At 31.3% G+C, this 19,104-nt stretch overlaps 1 protein-coding gene across 3 annotated transcripts in view; it reads left to right on the top strand.

Annotated features, from left to right (window-relative positions):
- The window catches only part of LOC107452006 (transcription factor AP-2-alpha), a 165,964-nt gene that overhangs the window by 18,997 nt on the left and 127,863 nt on the right, over positions 1-19,104 (top strand). For 2 of the 3 annotated variants that reach the window (XM_087158553.1, XM_087158561.1), the window contains exon 2: positions 14,642-14,746. The exons of the other annotated variant lie outside the window; for it this stretch is intronic. In XM_087158553.1, coding sequence (XP_087014679.1) covers positions 14,642-14,746 — 105 coding nt within the window. The remainder of the gene's footprint in view (positions 1-14,641; positions 14,747-19,104) is intronic. 3 annotated transcript variants of the gene reach the window in all.

Here is a 19,104-nt window from a genome sequence, read left to right as displayed (position 1 = left end):
ATTTTCACCTAATATGCATGATTTCCCCTTGGAATAATTTTTTAAAATAACATTCAAAATTAGAGGTATATTTTTATGACAAATTTAAGTGCGCAACCCCAATTTTATATTTTCGTTCAAAAAGCAGGCCGATATATTAAATGCAGTTGCATTTTACAGAAGCTGATCGAATCTTATAATTATTTAACGAATCTCCTTAGTTGTATTTTTAACTTTAACCGAAATAATACTCCATTAAAGCAATTTGCGCCAAAAATAATAATTGCAAAAACGGTTAATAAATTTAGACGCCGATTTAAATCAGCTTATCTTAAATATCTATATTAAAGTAATATTAAATTATACTGTAGTAACGAAGCAACTCTTTTAGGTTTAAACTCTTGATTCAGAAAACAATCAATTTCAAAAACATAATTATAGCCGAGAAAAATCATAAAAAATAAATATTACAGGTAAATACTTTTATATCAGGGATACAAAAATATTTTATAGGAAGACGATACCTTTATGGCTTTTATTAATTTTATCCTGATAACAATCAATAGCATATGGAAATTAATGCGGAAAAACTGGATCCTACGAAGTAATTTTCCGGATTAATAAAATACACCGACTGTGTTACACCATTCTTTTTTCATGTTATATAGAGATTTGTAGTTCGCATATGAAAAGGTCCATTGGCATATGAAAAGGTCCATTTCTGATAGGCTGGTTGATGCATTTAAAGCGTAAGACGTGCACTGTCAACGATTTCATTGGATCCTGCGACACCATCATTCGATTTTCATATTCATTTTATTATTTTTTTTATTCAACAGGACGTCTAGCTGACCTCCACTGACGTCATAGCGGAACGCGACTATTTATTTTTTCCAATCCTTGCTCCTTAATGAATTAATTCATTGAATTCAACGTGATACGTCTTTAAGGAATTTAAACATTTTGATAATTGCTAACGAACTTTTCGAAATCGAAAGTAAATAATTTTGTTAGAAAGTAAGTCAAAAGATGATGTGAACGAGAAAAGAAAAATTAAAAGAAAAGCAAGAAAAGGAAAGGGAAAAAAAATTCAATTCAAGCCCCCTACCGTTAGGAACATAAAACACGATCGAGAATAAATTCAAAGTAGTAAAAAATTTAAATTTTAATTAAGTAACGTTATAAGTAAGTTGATAAAAGATGGTGCAGGAGCAATTAATATTTTCTCGGGATCTCGAGAAAATTTTAATTGAATATAAGTCGGAGTCGAGATCTCTGGAAAATCAGGAGTAGGAGCTGGATTCGAACATTGCAACAAACGACTCCGCAGCTCTGATCAAAGCTTTAAAATAAAGCTTAGAACTGAAAGACATACACGGGCAAAATTATTAAAGCTAAAATATTATCATTTTCTATATACAATATTTATTGCCCTTCCCGGTGACTTTATGTTATTAGATAAAACAAAACACTTTTTTTAAAAATTCATCCCATCAAAATAAAAAAGTGTAGTGAAAATCATTTGACACAATGCTGTTGCTCGAGGAACACTGCTAGTCAAAATTTTCCTCATTCACAAATTTTCTCTCTTTCGGTGGACAATAAAAAAAATAAATTAAAAAAAACTATTGCTGCAATGCTTGCAGTAGTACCTGTATTAGTACATTAAGTACATATTAAAAAAAAGCACAAATTAGCGTAATATCAACAGTATTAATTACTAACATTAATTAAGCAACATTGGCGATGCTAATAGTAAGGCATTTTTTATTCGGTTCCCCTAAACGAATCAATATCTATTAACTTTGCTTTATGCTACATCGGCTATTTTTTTTTCTTCAATTACAGCTCTAATTTTAAATTATTTAATTTTGTAAAAAAGCGTTTGAAAATCACAACTATAAACGAAATAAATACGTGATTTAAAAAAACTTGGAATACTAATTCGTTGACATAACCACTCTCTATTCACGTTGATAAACGAGCTTGTAAAATATAATAAAACGTTAAAGAATGTGCAATAAACTTCCAAACAGAATCGTCTACAGATTAGTTTACAAGAATGGCTGATGCTAAACTAACACAAAAAATTCTTTTTTTCGGACATCCCTCATGAACTGAGAAATACACATTTTTAAATGATTTTTTGGATAAGGTTTAAAATGACTCCTTACAGTCGGCATCCAAATCTCTAGACCCTCTAGGGCAGGGATGGGCGAACTTCTTTGGTCGAGGGCCAAAAATCAAGAAAAAAAAATGTTTGGTGGGCCAAGTAAGATCTTCAAAATTTAAGAAAGAAAAAAAAGCGATATACAAGTTTTAATTTAAATATTTAGTGGGATGAAGGAAATTGCGATTTCATTTCTAAAAGTTCCTTATATTAAGGTTCGAAGTGAGATGTGCTTATTTTAAGGAACAAGGCTAAATCCTTTTCTGTTAGTCTACTTCTGAAATAATTTTTTCTAAGGTTCATAATTGAAAACTCTAGTTCACGTATATAAGATTAAGCTAACATAGCATTGATTTTCTGGGCGTGAAATTTTAAATTTTGGAAACTAGCTTTTGGTAATGATTTGTCAAACTTAGGCATATTTAGAAACAACTGCTTCAGATGATTGTTAGATTGTCCGCTCTTTGGAGCGTAAAATGCGCAGTCTGCCAAATGTGAAGTACAATTTACCTATATTAGATTCCATAAGTCAGCTCCTCAAGAAAGACAAACGCAAGTTGGAGCCAATCTACGGCTATTCTATAAAGAACTTCTGCTTTCAACATTTTACCAATAGAAGCTGTCTGTGCTAACTATTTCCATCAATTTATGTTTTGTAGAACAAAAATAGAGAAAGTAAAAATGTCATCAGTACTTTGTTAAAAAAGGAAAAACAGAAATAATTTTAAACATAGTCAACAATAAAATGGATGTATATTGTTTATATTTGCCGCTGATCGGCAAATAAAAATTCTATCCGCGGGCCGGATAAAATCCTCCGGCGGGCCACAGTTGGCCCCCGGGCCGTAGTTTCCCCATCCCTGCTCTAGGGCAAATGTTTTTGGAGTTATAATAGATTTAATATAGCGTTCCAAAACAAGGGCAGACAAAAATAGTGAGTTAACGCAAAAGAAAAGCTAAAAATAAAAATGCGTAATATCTGAATAAAATTTGAGTGGAATTAAATCAAATTTGAATCTAAAAGTAAAAATATGAGCAGCTCCTTTCAGAAAGATGCTCGCTTTAAAATTTACGGTTACCTGTTTCTGATAGAGTTTATGGTGCAAATACTACTATGATGCTACTAAAAAAATGTACGTGTACTCCCGTTAACATATGAGATTTGGATGTTTTTTTTTTCCTTTCAAATATAGGAAATTAACTAGGAATTTTAATGGACAAAGATTTTTAAACGGTATTAAAAAATCGAAAAAAATTACCTTTTGCCTGAATTTTCGGACATATGACATTCCAAATGAACTTCAATTACTTAAATTGTTTTTTTAAATATTAACATGTTGGACGCGTGAGATAAAAGCAAACCGCTCAACTAAAAATTCTGGTGAGTTATTCTTTTTATTTTATGATTATGGTTATTATTTTGATTATGATGAAATCCTAATAACCAGATACCCGTATACTAAATACCTAAATCACGTGGCCAAGGTCAACGAAACCAGGAAGGGTCCAAAAGCAATTATCGTAGCCCTCTGTAAGGCTGATTTCTACTTATCGGACTTTTTCTTTTTATTTTCTAATACATTTATATCATCTTTTCTTTTTCTAATTCAAGCTCCAATTTATCTCCTTTTCTTTTTTTCTCTCCTTCAATCCCCCCCCCCCGTTGTATTTTCTGATCTGCGTGACGCAGTTCTATTCGATATGTGTAGCGCATATGAAAGCTAAACTTATGATTATTGTAATTATTGTTCGGGTAGTACAACGTGCTGTAATTTGATTCTTAGTTTTCATCCTAATGTTGACCTCTACTTAGAAGGGGCGGTGTGGAAAGGGGTGGTTAACTGCGATGTTGATGTTATTAAAAAAAAAGAGACCGGCCATGTTTGTATTTAGTACCATTCATACAAATATACTTTATTGGTCATTTAAGTAATAGAAGAATGATGATATTATTTAAACTTATATGCATGTTATAACCACACTGCTTATCTTATCGAAAATGCTTATTGTGCAATAATCATCCAATTAATAGGTAGAACAGCTATTTTTCAAGATCCTGAAGATAAGCAAAAAAAAAGAGAGACATTCATAAAAAACTTTCGTGTAAAAAAGTTTTTTATAAAAGATTCTTATAGGGTACCAAAAAAAAAGTAAAAAACCGTAAGTATAGTTATTAACTCTCTAAGATTTCGTTTGATTTCAAGCACAAAGAGATAATTAAAAACAGAAACATTCTCCTGTTAACTTTTATTTTATGCAAAATATTTCATAATCGATTTTAAATTTCTTGTCAAAATATAAAATTTAAAAAAATAATAATAAATATATAAACACATTATCTGGGGAAGATTAATATTCAAAAGAGGGAAAAAAACTAAATACGCTATCAAAAATCTGGTGATTTCACAATGGAGGATGACACTATTAAAAACATAAGCAATTTTAATGACTGGAGGAAATTTGAAGATATTTCTGATAATTTATCCTTCCAAAAACTCCTAATTTCCTTCAGTCAAAATCTTTCTTATCATTTTGTTTGCTTTGTTTTTGGTCGTGTGATTCGTCAAGTTTGATAACATTTTTGTTTTTTCTTTGCTTCAGGAGCATGGATTTTAGGTTAAATTTTTAATTTGTTTTTTCTTGATATTTATTTTGTATATGATAAAATTTTGATGATACAGTAATAATTAGACAGCACAATACCTTTGAAGATATAAAGAAGTCGTTTTATTATATAAGGAGAAATACCGCTTGATAATTTTTAAAACAATTGAATCGCGCGATTTGTAGTTTTGAAAAACCAATTAAAAACTACAAGTTCCTCAGTTTTTTTCTTCTTTTTTTTAAAATTTAACTCTATTACAGTTTAAACTGAGGAAAACTTGATTAGGATTAACGTTATAAATTTCTTTCTACGTTAATTGCATAAAAGCAGAGACACTTTTCAGAAATCTAAAAGCAGGCAACTGTTTTCTACTTAATTAATTATCAAAAACTGTTGGTTGCAGAATTGCACTGGCATAATTTTATATCTCAAATTGTGATTGGATGGCTGCTTCGTATTTTGCATATATCGAAAGATACTGCCAAATAGAATAAATATCTAGCACCAGTTAATTTGTGAAAATTAAATAGAAAGGATTAAAAGCATATATAGAATCTTCCCTACTCGTCTCCACCTCTTCGACTGTTGAGTTCGGTTGGGAAAGGACCTCCACTACGACCACTATCCCACCTCCACTGCGTGCATAGTTTTGACTTCAATGATGTCACGGAATTTAAAAATATATTTTAATGGCGCGACTATTTAGTATACACAAATATATACTTTATAGTAAAACTACTTCTAACGTAGTATCTGAATTGCGTGCATTAAGTGCATACTATTCAAACGGATACAGTGCGCAAAATAAAAAACAGAGCAGCGTAATAAAATGTTGATCTAATGTTGGCGTATGCCTGATTAGGCAGAGGGGTGCGATTGTTCTTGTTTTCCAGTGGCGCCATCTATGGCCAAGAATTCGACTTCTGCCTCACCCATACGTTACACCAGTTTATAGGGTGTGACCCATTCATACATCCATTCATTCATCCACAGATCGTAATTTTGATCTGAATCAGAGAACGATCCATCTCCAATTCAGTACACCCAGAGGTTTTGATTTGCTATGGGAACATGGAGGACTTTGGGACTCAACAGATTTAACGTGCGTCAGTCACCATTTTAATACACAGGGAGCCTTCGGTTGGTGGGGTTCGAACCCACAAACTCTCGGACATTGGCCCAGCGCCCTACGAATCAGGCTATCCCTGCCCTATGTTGATCTAATGATTAGATTTTAAGAGGCCCTTCCTCTTATAACCGTAGTCTGCTGTCGAAGGGGTGAAGACGAGGAGGTAAAATTCTAAATGTGTTTTGAGTACCCTTTATTTAATTTTCTCAAATAAACTGATGATGGAAGTTTACTCTATTTGGCAGTATCTTTCGATGCATGTAAAAATACAAAGAGTGCTGAATTTTAGATTCTCTAGTCACTTTTTGTGACAAAATTCAGACAATACAATTCTGCCATCAACAGTTTTTGATACGCAGTTAAATCAAAAACAGTTGCCTGCTTGTAAGATTTTTGATAAGAATCTTTGTTTTTATGCAATTCATAAATTTTTTTTAGCCTCATCCAAATCTTTCTCCCTCTGTTTAAACTGTAATACAATTAAGATATTTAAAAATCTATAAACTGAGAAGCGCATTGCTTTACTTACTCAAAACCATAAATCTCAAAATTTTATTGCTTTAAAGTTTTAAGGAAAAATTCATAGAAGTTCTAAAGACTCAAGCGCTATTTCTTCTAATCCAACGTATAATCCCTTTTACTTTCTACCTTTTTTGAGAGGAAGTGTTTTGTCCAATAATACTATATCATCTAAATTTTGTTAAGTACAAGTTCAATTAAGTACAATAAAAAATATCAGTAAAACACAAATTAAAAATTTTGAGTAAAATCCAAGATAGCGAGGGTAGAGGCCTCTACGAATTTTGATTTTTAAAAAAAAAATTATATTTAGATTTTTTTTTTCTTAATTTGGACATTTCGAATTCAGCTCCGTCAAATGAAAGGTAAATTTATTTAGAAACAGAAACATTCGTGTTTCTGAACATTATGTCGCTAATATTATTTCGTCAGTATTATCGTCTAAACATATTTCTGATTTTTAAAATCTGACTGATAGAACAAAAGTGATTACGCTGCTCTCTTTTATTTCGCATACGGCATGTTTTCCATTTAAATAATTTATAAATTATTAGGGAAAAATACCGACATTATTAAAAATATTAAAATTCATATAGGGAATTATCGGGGCCTCCACAAACCTTTACCCATGGGTAGCCACTGACATTATTATGTCAAGTTGAAAAATCTTATTTTACGTTTAATAGAGATGTTACAATGAAATCTCGCCTCGCAGCAAAAAGTGCTTCATTAATTACAACCCATGCTGCAACTAGCTTTACCCTTTTCCCCAAATTACCCCTCACGATCAAAAGACAAATTCTTCTAAAAATTAAGATCTTGTAAGTTATCTTTTTAAAGTAGAAAATGATTTGAAATATATAGCCCGTGATGGTGATTTATAGTTCTTAAAATCATTAATAACTCCTTATGGCCAAACCATCAGAGTCAATTTCGTCAGTCCTATAGTGTTATAAAAGCTTTTATTAGCAACCATTTTCCCTTTATCATTTCTGATATTTTTACAAGGCATGTCCTTTTATGATTTAAAGAACGTGAAGAAGGGTTTCATCATAATCCAACCTTTTTTTATGGGTTTGATTTGTAGCGCAAAATATTGCGACACGGTTAGAAGGTAATAATTCAATCTTTTATTGACTAGTTCCGTTTAAAGGTAATAGTTTCCTTCCTAAAGATCCTTGCCGCGTAGCTCTTGAACTTTCTTGAGATTTTTGAAAGATAGCGTCACTTTCATTAATTTTTAGCACAGGCAAAGCTAACGGAAACATTTGTCAGACTTTTTTTTTTAAAAACTGAGATCATTTAGTTAAAGAAACATTCCAAGAATAGATTAAAGTTTCTAGAATAATATCTACTGCATTTTATTAAATTTGAAAAAAAATCAGCTATTGAATACTATATATAAATCGAAATAATTCATCCATTTTCATTCATACGATTTAAATCTTTAATCCTAAGCTATTTTTGTCCCGTTTCAGTAATTTTAAGTAATAAGAATTATTCAATTATGTTTCTACATTTTTATTCTTTTTGTAATGGATGATTCTAAGAAGGATGACAATTATAATCCTTTTGATTCTAATCCATTTTATTTAATTTTCAAAAATAAACTGATGATGGATACTTATTCTATTTGGCAGTATCTGTCGATACACGTAAAATACAAGGTCACCATCCAATCACAATTTAAGATATAAAACTTGCAATATTTTAGATTCTCCGTTAATTTTTTGAGGTAAAATTATGCTAATACAATTCTGCAGTTAACAGTTTTTGATAAGCAGTTAAATAATATACAGTTGCCTGTTTTTAAATTTTTGATAAGTATCTTTATTTGATACAATTAACGTTTAAAGAAATTTATAGCTTCATCCAAATTGGTTTACATCAGTTTAAACTGGAATAAAATTGGATTTTAAAAATATGTGAAAACTGAGGAACCTGTAATTTTGAAAAAACGTACCCAAAATCCCAAATCGCATCATTTTATTATTATGAAATTTCGTGGAAAACTCAAAGCAGTTCTTAAAATTACCAAGCGCTATTTTTTCTTATCTAATAAAGTGGACCCTCCATTTATCTTCCATCTTTTTTGAAAGGAATTGTGTTATCTAATAATATAGTGTCACGTAGCTTCACTATAGCAGCTACGTCTTCCAAAGCAGTTCGGAAAGTTAATGAGATTTATTAAGAACCTTCAAACTTACAAGGAACAAAGCATCTGGCTTTTCGACTTGAAACACCTGATCTTTTACAGAAATAAGTAACGGAACAGGAAATAACGAATTAGAACATTTTAGAAACTTCTAGAAGATACAGATATAATAACTAAAAACTTATATTACATCGATGCATTTTAACATTCTCGTAGAGCTCTAAGGATCTATCTCGGTACCTCTGTCTCACCAGGGCAATGACTTTAACCATATCCAGACACACGTCAATATCATCAAAAGTTTTTCAAGTACAAAAATAATAATAATCACGACACAAATTAAGCATTTAATAATCCAAAAGGGCAGAAAGAGGGCTTTTAAGGCGTTGAGCTGTCAATGGGAGTTATGAACAGTGACGGCTTGAATCCCACCCAGCTATAAACCGATGCATACCTACCAGCTTGCCTGATCTGTACAGGGTGGTGGTTGGAGTGTAATACTGTCCACCTGGCCAACAGCATACTTTACCGGGAGTGCTTTACTTATACAAACGAAATGCAAACTAGTCATCGAACATTTAAGACTGTGGTTGCTCAGGGGATAGAGCACTCGCTTCCCAATCAGGTGACCCAAGTTCCAATCCCTACCATGACTGTTCGATGCGTATTCTACCCCTGCTCGCACCGATCACAGTGTTGATGCAAAATATCCTTAATGGTTGACGAATCATAAGTGAAACTACTTTTCGTCGGGTTAACAGATGGATGTGGTTAATCCGGGAGTTTCTTTGTCTTCTGGATTGGGTTCGAAATTACAGGGCTACGGAGTTCAAAGCCGCCGATAAAAAAAAAAAAGTAAGAATATGTGCCATCCCGGTTTCCTCAATAGGGTTGGTGTTCGATACAGATTTTTTTGCATGCGCAGAAATAGTCTGGATGCTGTTTAATTATCTGAAACATAAGTAATATTAATTAACTTACCTTGTAATTCATAAGACTGTGGCTCATGGGAAGTTTATTTATCTGAAATATAAACACTGTTTCATATGAGAAGACTATATTTTAATTATAAGTTGTGCTTTATTTTTTTTGAATTTATTTTACAACTTGTTTTTGAGCCGAACATTAATTAACATAAAAATTTAATTTGATTTGATATTGATGAGAAATATATTCAAAATTTACTAAAATTATTATCAAATCTCAGGAATCACTTTGTTTTTGTCTGAAATTTTAATCATAAAACTCTTCAGAAACTGGAATTTATATTTCAAAGAGAAACTAAAGGCCTGGTTTCAAAGGACAAGCGCCTTATCTGGGCGTCAGCATTAAGTTGACGTTACTCTGACGCCAACAAAATACTGGTTTGTTAGCTCAAGGCCTGGTTTCTTAGGAGAAGCGTCTTAACTGAGCGTCAGCGTTAAGTTGATATAATTTTGACACCATAAAAATACCTTTTTGTTAACTCAGCGTGAGCTGTCGGTCCAACACAGACATTATCTTGCATTGCGCATGCGTTAATAACGTAAACAAATATTTATTTGGAATTTGTATTGATTTTGTGATTGTCGACCAGTGCTTTAAAGAACAAATGATGACTTTGTCCAAGGAAAACACATTATAGCTTAGCTAAATGAAGAAGAAGAGGAAAAAGAAGCTATGTTAAAATTAAAATCTTGGCTGATTTCAATGCTCTGTCGTTGGCTGTTGTCCGCCATTGCTTCTGTTGTTAACGTCACGTTGTAATCCAACTGCAATTGATTTGGACGGCAGTTGTCGTTCAAGCTGAGCGTTCGATGACGTATGCTGTCAAACTCATAAATTAACCAATCAGAGGTAAGAGTTCGTTTCAAGCTGACGCCGACGTTTCCTAAGAAATTTTGTTTGACTTTATATGTTACGAATTTTTATTGGTGAAAAATCAAAATATTATTTTAAGAAACAACTAAAATAAATAATTTAAATTTAATTAAAAATAGTTTACTCAAAAACAAAAAAAATCTGAATATCCTCTTTAGAAAACAAATTCAAACTAATTATAAATAAGCTGCGAGAAGTTTTTCATAGAATAAATCTTTTATATGATAGCAAAAAAGCAAATTTTAAATGAGGTAATAAAGTTCAGTAAATTTATACATTGTTTCATTTTGTAAAGGTCAGCTAGTCTATAATTGAATAAATACTATACAAAGGCATAAATTATAAATCACAGACTCAGAGAGAATTCAAAAACGTCGTGACTATAGGGTGTCGGTGGGGAGACAATTATTTATTAAGAAAAATAAATCATAAATTCCTATCCTTTGCAATTCGTAAAAAATCTTCAGTGGCGGTAATAAATCTTTCCGAGACCCTCCCCGCAAAATACACATTACGGATTCTATATTTTAATTAATATCTGCTGTTTTTTTTTTTTTTTTCCTAGTGTGGCATCCTACAAAATGTGGTTCACATATTACTGGACGAATTCATTCCCCCTTTATCGACGGTTTGAAAAACTACTCTTCAAAATCTTAAATAAAAGCTGCTTTATGGGGGAATAAGCGATTTTTTAAATATAATATATCTGTATTTATTTAGGATCATAAAAAATTCGCGAAAACTGTTAGTTTTGGTAATTGTCATGTAAATCAAAAAAATCTTTCCCCATTTTTTTTTTTTTTTTTTTTTTTTTTTTAAATCAGGATTTGGGTAAAATATTTTAGCTATTTGACCGTTTTAACGTCTGAATAGTTCTTTTCAGTAATAATAAATATAGTGAAAAATTATAGCTTTGTTTTTTTTTCTTTTTTTTTTTTTCTTTTTATCTAACACAAGTGAGAATGTTTTCCTTCTGATTAGAATTCAAAATTGCAAGTACGTGGATGTTGAAGTTTATTAACAATTATGAACAGCGACAAATATATCAAAGCGAAGCGTTCTATTTACGTATCGAATATGTTGCCACATTTTTAATACAAAAGTTAAACTTTTCTCCACTTTAATAAATGTAAACTAATGCGAACTTTATAATTAAATTATTAATTCCTTCGTATATTATTGGTTTAAGTAGTCGAAAATTAATATTTCAATTGTGAGGTTCGCATTAGCATACATTTATAAGAGTGGGGAAAAGTATATGCATTTTTTAATAGTTTTTTGAATATGGCTCTTTGAAGACGAAAAAGCAGACGAAAAGCATAGACTTACAAAATGACTGATAACTAAATAACTAATCAAAATTTTTGAAAAAGAAAAAAAATACTTCTTCATTATGTCAAAACACAATTATGGGCCGAGTTTCGTGCCCGGGCGAGGCTTCTGGGGCGATATATTGTGATTACAGACACACACACACACACACACACAGCCTCGTTTATTATTATGTATAGATAATCGGTAAAGCAAATTAGACGCTCAAATAAAATTCCTACACTAAATTTAAAGTAGGAAAAATTAATTCTCGATTATCATATCCTTGGGTTATCTTTGATACATATAATTTATAAATTAATTTATTTACTTATTTTAAGAAGGTCAATTCTTATTATTTATTATAGTGTATAACAATCTATAATCGCGTTCTGTATATTTTATGCATAATAACCAATACCGAATAATTTTTTGGACAAATCATTCGTATGAACTATACCTCTTTCAATACAAGTTCATCTTTCATTTTATCGCTTAAAACTGCAAGTCTTGACGGTTCCTTAAAAAAATTTAATGCATCTTCTTTTAAACAGAACGGTCATTAACACCATGAGAACAAAGAAAAACTTCAATAAAAAACTTTTTTTTTCTTACCAAGAAAAGTAATTAATATCGTTTTTTTTTTTCTTTCATACAATCCTCGCCCTTAATTCAGCTATTAGCCAATGTCGCAATGCCAGACATCTAAAGATCAATAGATTTTAATTTACCTCTTGTATTTTGTAAGCGGAACAGCCACGACGAAATACTTCTCAATTGCAAAGAACATTAATCTTCCGAAGGCTTCTTTTTTTAATCACAACTTCTCAAGAAAGAGAAGCAAAAATTTTGATTTCAAAGATTAACTTTTACCCAATAAGAACATCGAAGAGGCAAGAGGTTAATTTATGCCGTTAGTGGCCCGATTTGGTGATTTATTGTAGAAAGAATGTAGAAATATGTTTTGTTGATAAAAAAATTCTTCTTTTTCGCACTTCCGACGTATTAAACGCAATCTGCAGGTGTTTTATATTTCTCAAATTAGTACCGAATCTGTCATAATCTGGAAAAAGGGTAATATATCTTTGGTAAAGAGAACTTGAAGCAAAGAGTAAAACTTCGGCTGATGTGCTGCCTTTTGATGCTGTTTTGTCGTGACTTGAAATCACACTTCTTAACAAATAATATTCTTTTTGCATAACTGTTACGAGTTTTTTACTATTCAAAGACTGTTACGAGTTTTTAGCAAATTCCTCACTACTTGGTTGGATTTTGCTTCTCTTTAGCTATTGTCTTCTTTGCCAATTGCGAAAATGTTCAAAATGTCAATTAGATACCTGGAAGTGACATCTTCATAGGTAAATCGAGGCATTTGTGAATTCAAGAACCAATCTGGTTTGACACAAGCGCTGTTTACAGGTATCCAATTAAATTTGATTTAAATCACATGGTCAGCAATAATCGCCTCATTTCTTCTCGAGTTGCAAGTACCCAACTTGAAGAGGGGCCACAGTTTTGCGAAATAGAAAATCATTTGTAGTTTAATTATTTTTAAAATTTTAAAAGTTACTCTAAAATGCTGGTTCATAAAAGTTCGCAAAAATTGAGAGTTATCCATTGACTTTGGTGGAAAGTATCGCCAAATTAGTGATTTTTTTAAAATTTTAATACTTTTCTTAAAAAAGGAAAAATTAAGGTATTTGCCTGTTATGGCACCTAAACAACACTTTATGGTAAAATAGTCAGCATAGTATAAAATTAACCTCAAGAGTAAAGCACTTAAACTATGTTTTTCCTTTTTTTTATTTGCCCTAACAAAAGTGTTTCAAAAACATCCCTTAAGAATTATATCTTAAATTGAACATGCATAATAAAATCAAAATTCGGTCGGTTTTGGGCTTCTGCTGTACCTGAGAAAGTTGAATCCTAACGAGGTGAAAAAATAAGTTTCAGTCTACTTTTTTGTAAGATTTGTGTTTTGTAACAAAACATTATGCTCTGTAGTCTTCTTAAAAATACTTCAAACTTATAAGTAAGCAGCGATATCGTCTAAATGTACTGATATACATAATGTTTTTCAATAAATATTAATAATTTAATAATTTCGGAATTTTAATATTTTTTATTGAAGTGTGCACTGCTGTACTGTACCTACGGCACTGTTTGCAAAATGCCCAATTTTTTTTCTTGTGATTAAAAACATTGAAAAGTAAATTCGTGAACTTCAAAATGTGGTTACTTTATCCACTTGAAACTAACATAGGTAATACGCAACATGCGAAATCTTGGTTAACAAATCACCAAAGTATTTATTTTTAATTTTAAAAAATCTTACGTTTTTTCACAGGTTTTTAATTTGTGATCATTTATTCTAAATATTTTATAAGTTGTTTGATATGTGTTATTTATTTTTCAATCCTTATCTGTTACTACTTTTAACAAAGATCATGTTCTTTACTTTTGCATGAATATTTTTACCTTTTAAAAAAAGTTTTCAACTTTTAGATGAAGTTCTTAAAGGTTCTTTACTTTTTAATAAAGTCCTTTTAGTTTAAAGTTTTCCTGCAGACTTAGCACTATTTTCCAATCTATTATAAGAATAAGTATTAATTCCTTTAACTGAAAACTTTCAAACAACTTCCTTTTTTCGTTATAAAAAATTATTATTGCTGTCTGCAATTTTAGAAACTCTTGCTTTGTACCACCAATAATCCTTTTTTACAACCAACAATCTTTTCCCTTTCTTCATTTCGTTTCATTCGCATCTTATTATCTGTTAATTTTCGAGTTTCAGAATTAGTGTAGTTATTTATTTTTGAGAATTTCTTTGGGATTGATGAATACAAATAGTTAAAAAATATGAAAATTTTTGTTGTTGTTGTTGTTAAATTCATTGTCCCATTTCTTGAATAGATGAGATCAGTTCACCCTGAAAATTTCTATAATTCTTGTATGTACTACAAAGATTGTGAGGTAACAGATCTATCCATGGTTAAAAGAGAAAAATCCAATGCTGAGGTATGGTGACATTTTATTTTTAACTATATTTTACTTCATAACCGTTACTGCACAGACGACTCAATTTTTGGGTTTAAGACTACTAATGTTCAACTTCGTAGTCTTGAAATTTAGAACCTAATCTAGAAGACAAGAGAACTCCTGGATCAAGTATTAGGCGAATTTTACCTTCGTGGAGGACTTTTTTAATGAAACTAACCCGCATTTGCGCTACAAGGAGAGGAAAACTTCGAAAATCTCCCATGGTTAGCCTGTTGCCAAGGAGACTCTAACACATGATCCGTCTACCATTGAGGATATTTTGTTTCAGCTCTGTGGTCGGTGCAAGCCGAGTGCGGAATTCGCATTAACCAGCCATTGTTGGGATTTGAACCTGTTTCACCTTATTGGAAAGGGAACGCTCGTTCTCCTGAGCCACCATGACTCTTATTTTTAGCTATAGAGCCTTTCTTCTCTGGTTTTCCGATTTCATTATAATTAGCATAATCATATTTTATTTTATCTCTAATGTTGAACGCCAATCCTCAATGGCTTTGCCATGATATTAGTCTTCATTATCATAGCCTTGGAGTTTTGCCAACAACCCGAGAAACAAGAGAAGTTTCATGGAGCCTTCATGCAAATCCTTTTTAGTAAAACTAATCTGCATTTCTATTCTCGGTGAGGAAAATCACAAACCACCTATGTTTAGCCTGACATAATTTTTACGAGTGACATATCTTGGCATTTTTTCCTCAAGTTTTTCTTTATTCTTATTATTTAAGTTAGCTTTTAAAAGCAAAAGTAATTTCTTTTGTTATCTCTACACCCTTTACTCTGTTTTACGCAATATGCTCTTCGATTATTAAGAATTGATAGTAAAAGAACTTCAAAATAGATAGTAAAAACTTTAGATAGTAAGAACTAGAATGACACAAGAACTTTGTAAGATGTTTTATCAACTCTATAGCCAATTGACACTGCACAGCTTGAAGTTGGTGGTACCACGACTGATATTAGCAGCTGTATAGTTTACAAATGTTTTGAGCACGTAAATAATACAGCCAACTGATTTATATTTCAGTAGGTGCTGTGAATAATACGGCGTATTGCTGTAATTTCACAAAATGCTGTTTTTGCTATGATATACGAGGCTCTTGTCAATTTCTCTCAAAGCTGTTTCTAACAGTGAGGGAGTGCTACTCAAATTTAGTTACAGCACTTTATGAGATTTGCATCAGTATATTGTAATATTTACAGCATTTTTTAAAGCAAGAATTTAGCTGCTCATTCCTATTTTTAACGTAACGGTGCCTGCAACTTTAGCTATAAAATATACATTATTATTGGTTTGACTATGTATAAGATAGACTTCTAGCCCTTTTATATATTCAATACTAATTAGTATATTCAGTACTTATTAAAAACACCAATTAACATGATAGCTGTAGTATCCATTTTTAAAATTAGTTCTGCAAGCATCATTAGCGTCAGAAGTACTAAGGCAATATTTTATGTAGAATAATTGCATTTGTTCCATTAATTTAGCTTTTCAGTGCAAAACATTTTTTTTTTTTCATTTTAAGTTGCTTGACTTTAGACAAAAGTTCATTTGCAATCAATGGCACATCATCAACTAATTAGTTGCTTCATGTTGTTTGATAACATAAAAAAAATGAAGTAATTCTGGAATTTTTAAGAAATTTATGTACTGAGAAGTAAAACCCAGCATCCTTCAATCACATCGTTTAAAAACTAGTTTTTCTCAAGTTTGTATTATTTACAAACTTGTACAATTTTCATATCAGCTCTCTTTAAAAGCCGAAAACCACTCCTACCATCTGTTTAAGAAATTATCCATTCTTAAAATAATTACGCAGTCAAAACAATTCAACAAACTTCGTGTTTACAGATTGCATTTTTGTGTAGTAAAAATTCATCATTTAGTTAAAGAAAACAATAGCCAAATATTTCATTTTCACAGCTGCGGAAACATTCTCTAAAATACCAACACAAATCCTCAATATTTGATAATAGGTTTGGAGAAGAATCATCAACAATTTACCTTCCAAACGGCCATACAAGGACTAAAAGAAAAGGAGGAAAAAAAAATCACCATCGAATTGACGCATTTCTAAATCGTTTATCAAACTTATAAAAAGTATATTATGAAGCAGGTATCATGAATTATCGTTTTGAGGAATGCTCCATTTGGCGATCAATCTTTGGAGTTCACAAACAAGCAGTTATTGAACATGATAAGCGGTCAGTATCATGAAAATGAACTGCTTCTGTTGCTACTTGTTCGCAACATGATTTTTCATTCGGCATTTCTTTTTGTCTGTAAAAGGTTCCTCGACCTTTTTATTTATTTATTTCAATATTATTGCCAATATCGGGCCGTCATTTTCAAATCGCATCGTCGTGAGCGCGTGCTCTTCGTGCGTGGGAGTGCGTGCTTAGCAGAGCGTGGGTGCACGATCACTTTCTACGAGCCGGAAAAGGGGTTCCGCTTGGTGTGAGGTAGAAGAATGCTAAACGGTCCGGCTTTCTAAAATGAAAGGGAGATAGGTTACTTTTTATTTTTGTTATCGAATTTATCATTTACTATTGTCGTCATTTAGTTGGTTGACGGGCCGTCACACGAACGGTGGGATGCTAATAAAAATCATTAGTCTTCCTGTCAAAGTATGTTTAAAATGGTCAAAATCTTTTGTAACCACTTATCAATATGAAATATGAAAGTTGTTTTCTTTCTCAATTTTGCTGTTGCAAAAATTTTATCAATATGCATAGTTCACTTTAAACCCTTATGTTTGAAATTAAAAGTCTGGCTAACAAATAATAATAATAATAATTAATGTTGATGAGCATCCAGAAAAAAATAGAAATAAGTACATGAAGTAGAACAGAAATACATAAAATAAATAGACATTTACTAAGTAAAATGAACTGATTTGTGTAGACTGGTTTTCAAAGGCTCTTCCATCATCTATAGTTTGTCTAAGGTAAGAACTTCTCTAGCCATTCGTCTGGACCCGTGGCGGTGACTATGGTAATCAGCTATAACTATTTCAATCAAGGTCACTGTTGAGGACAGATTTTGGCTCAGGTCAGTGAGAGAAAGGAAACGTTATTGCGTTAGCCTTAGAGAAGTTACCCTCCCTGAAATGCGCTATTCTTGTTTCCATAGCAGCAGACGGCCTCAAACATTGTGGAGGGGGAGTTCTTATCGTAGACAAACTATAAAGTAACTCTTCCTTGCAAATAATAATGCTGTAATCAGAAATGATTGTGCTCCGGAAAAAATCCGGAAATTTCCAGAAATCCAAGATCCAGAAGTTAAAAGAAATCCTCTATCACATTTATGTATTAAAATTCTTGTATATTTTATTTAAAAATATTAGAACTGGAATTTATACATGGCATCTCTTTCCTTCGCAAATATTTTTTCTGATAGCATAATAAATGTGATTAGAGATAAAAGTAAATTTAGACTTTTAATTATTAATTTAAATTATGCTGCATATAATTTATTTAGAATTTCATGTTGCAAAAATATCAATGATTTAAATTGATAATGACATTAATTTTTTGAAATGACTCAGGACTTTTGAGTTGGGCTCACAATCACCCTTGTATAATCATGACTGCTGTAAGTGAGCAATATTTATTCATGACTGTTAGGTCAAGTTTGACCTTTCTTAACCAGCGCCATCTATGATTCTTATGAAAATGGCTCAATATGTCTATATAAAGAAAAGTCACAGTTTGGAAAATAAAAATAGTTTATGATAAAAAAATTTCAAAAAATTAGCACTCTGAAAAAAAAAATAGAAATAAAAATATCATAAAAAGTAAATAGTAATTTATAAAGAGAAACGAACACTGATTTGCGGAGGTTGGTTTTCAAAGGCTCTGCCATCATATGAAGTAGCGCTTTCTTGCAAATAATAATGCTATATTAATAACTGCTGAGAGTTAGCAATATTTATTCATGACTGTAAGGTCAAGTTTGACCTTTCTTAACCAGCGCCATCTATATTTCTTATGAAAAGGGCTCAAAACGTCAATATGAAGAAAAGTCACAGTTTTGAGAAAATAAAAAGTATTTGTGACTTTATTAAAATATGTGTGACATAAGGAAGTAAAAAGTATAAGACAGTTGTTCATCCAAGTAAACCTTAATAAACTATCACTGCATCATCACATATTTTGGTAAAAATCATTTTAAATGTTATTTACAGCTAAATGAAATTCATTTGTATAAAATTCATTGCACTTAATTCTAGAAATGAATTCTGTCTGGTTGATATGAACTACGTAAAATGAGCAGGAATGATATTAGCATAAACTCCTTTGAAGGTAACTAACTCATC

Source organism: Parasteatoda tepidariorum, chromosome 1, assembly GCF_982258835.1.
Source record: "Parasteatoda tepidariorum strain Cologne lab strain chromosome 1, Ptep-v5.0, whole genome shotgun sequence".
Classification (NCBI taxonomy): Eukaryota; Metazoa; Arthropoda; class Arachnida; order Araneae; family Theridiidae; genus Parasteatoda; species Parasteatoda tepidariorum.
Note: the sequence above shows the minus strand (reverse complement) of the source record. Positions and strands in the feature narration are given on the sequence as shown.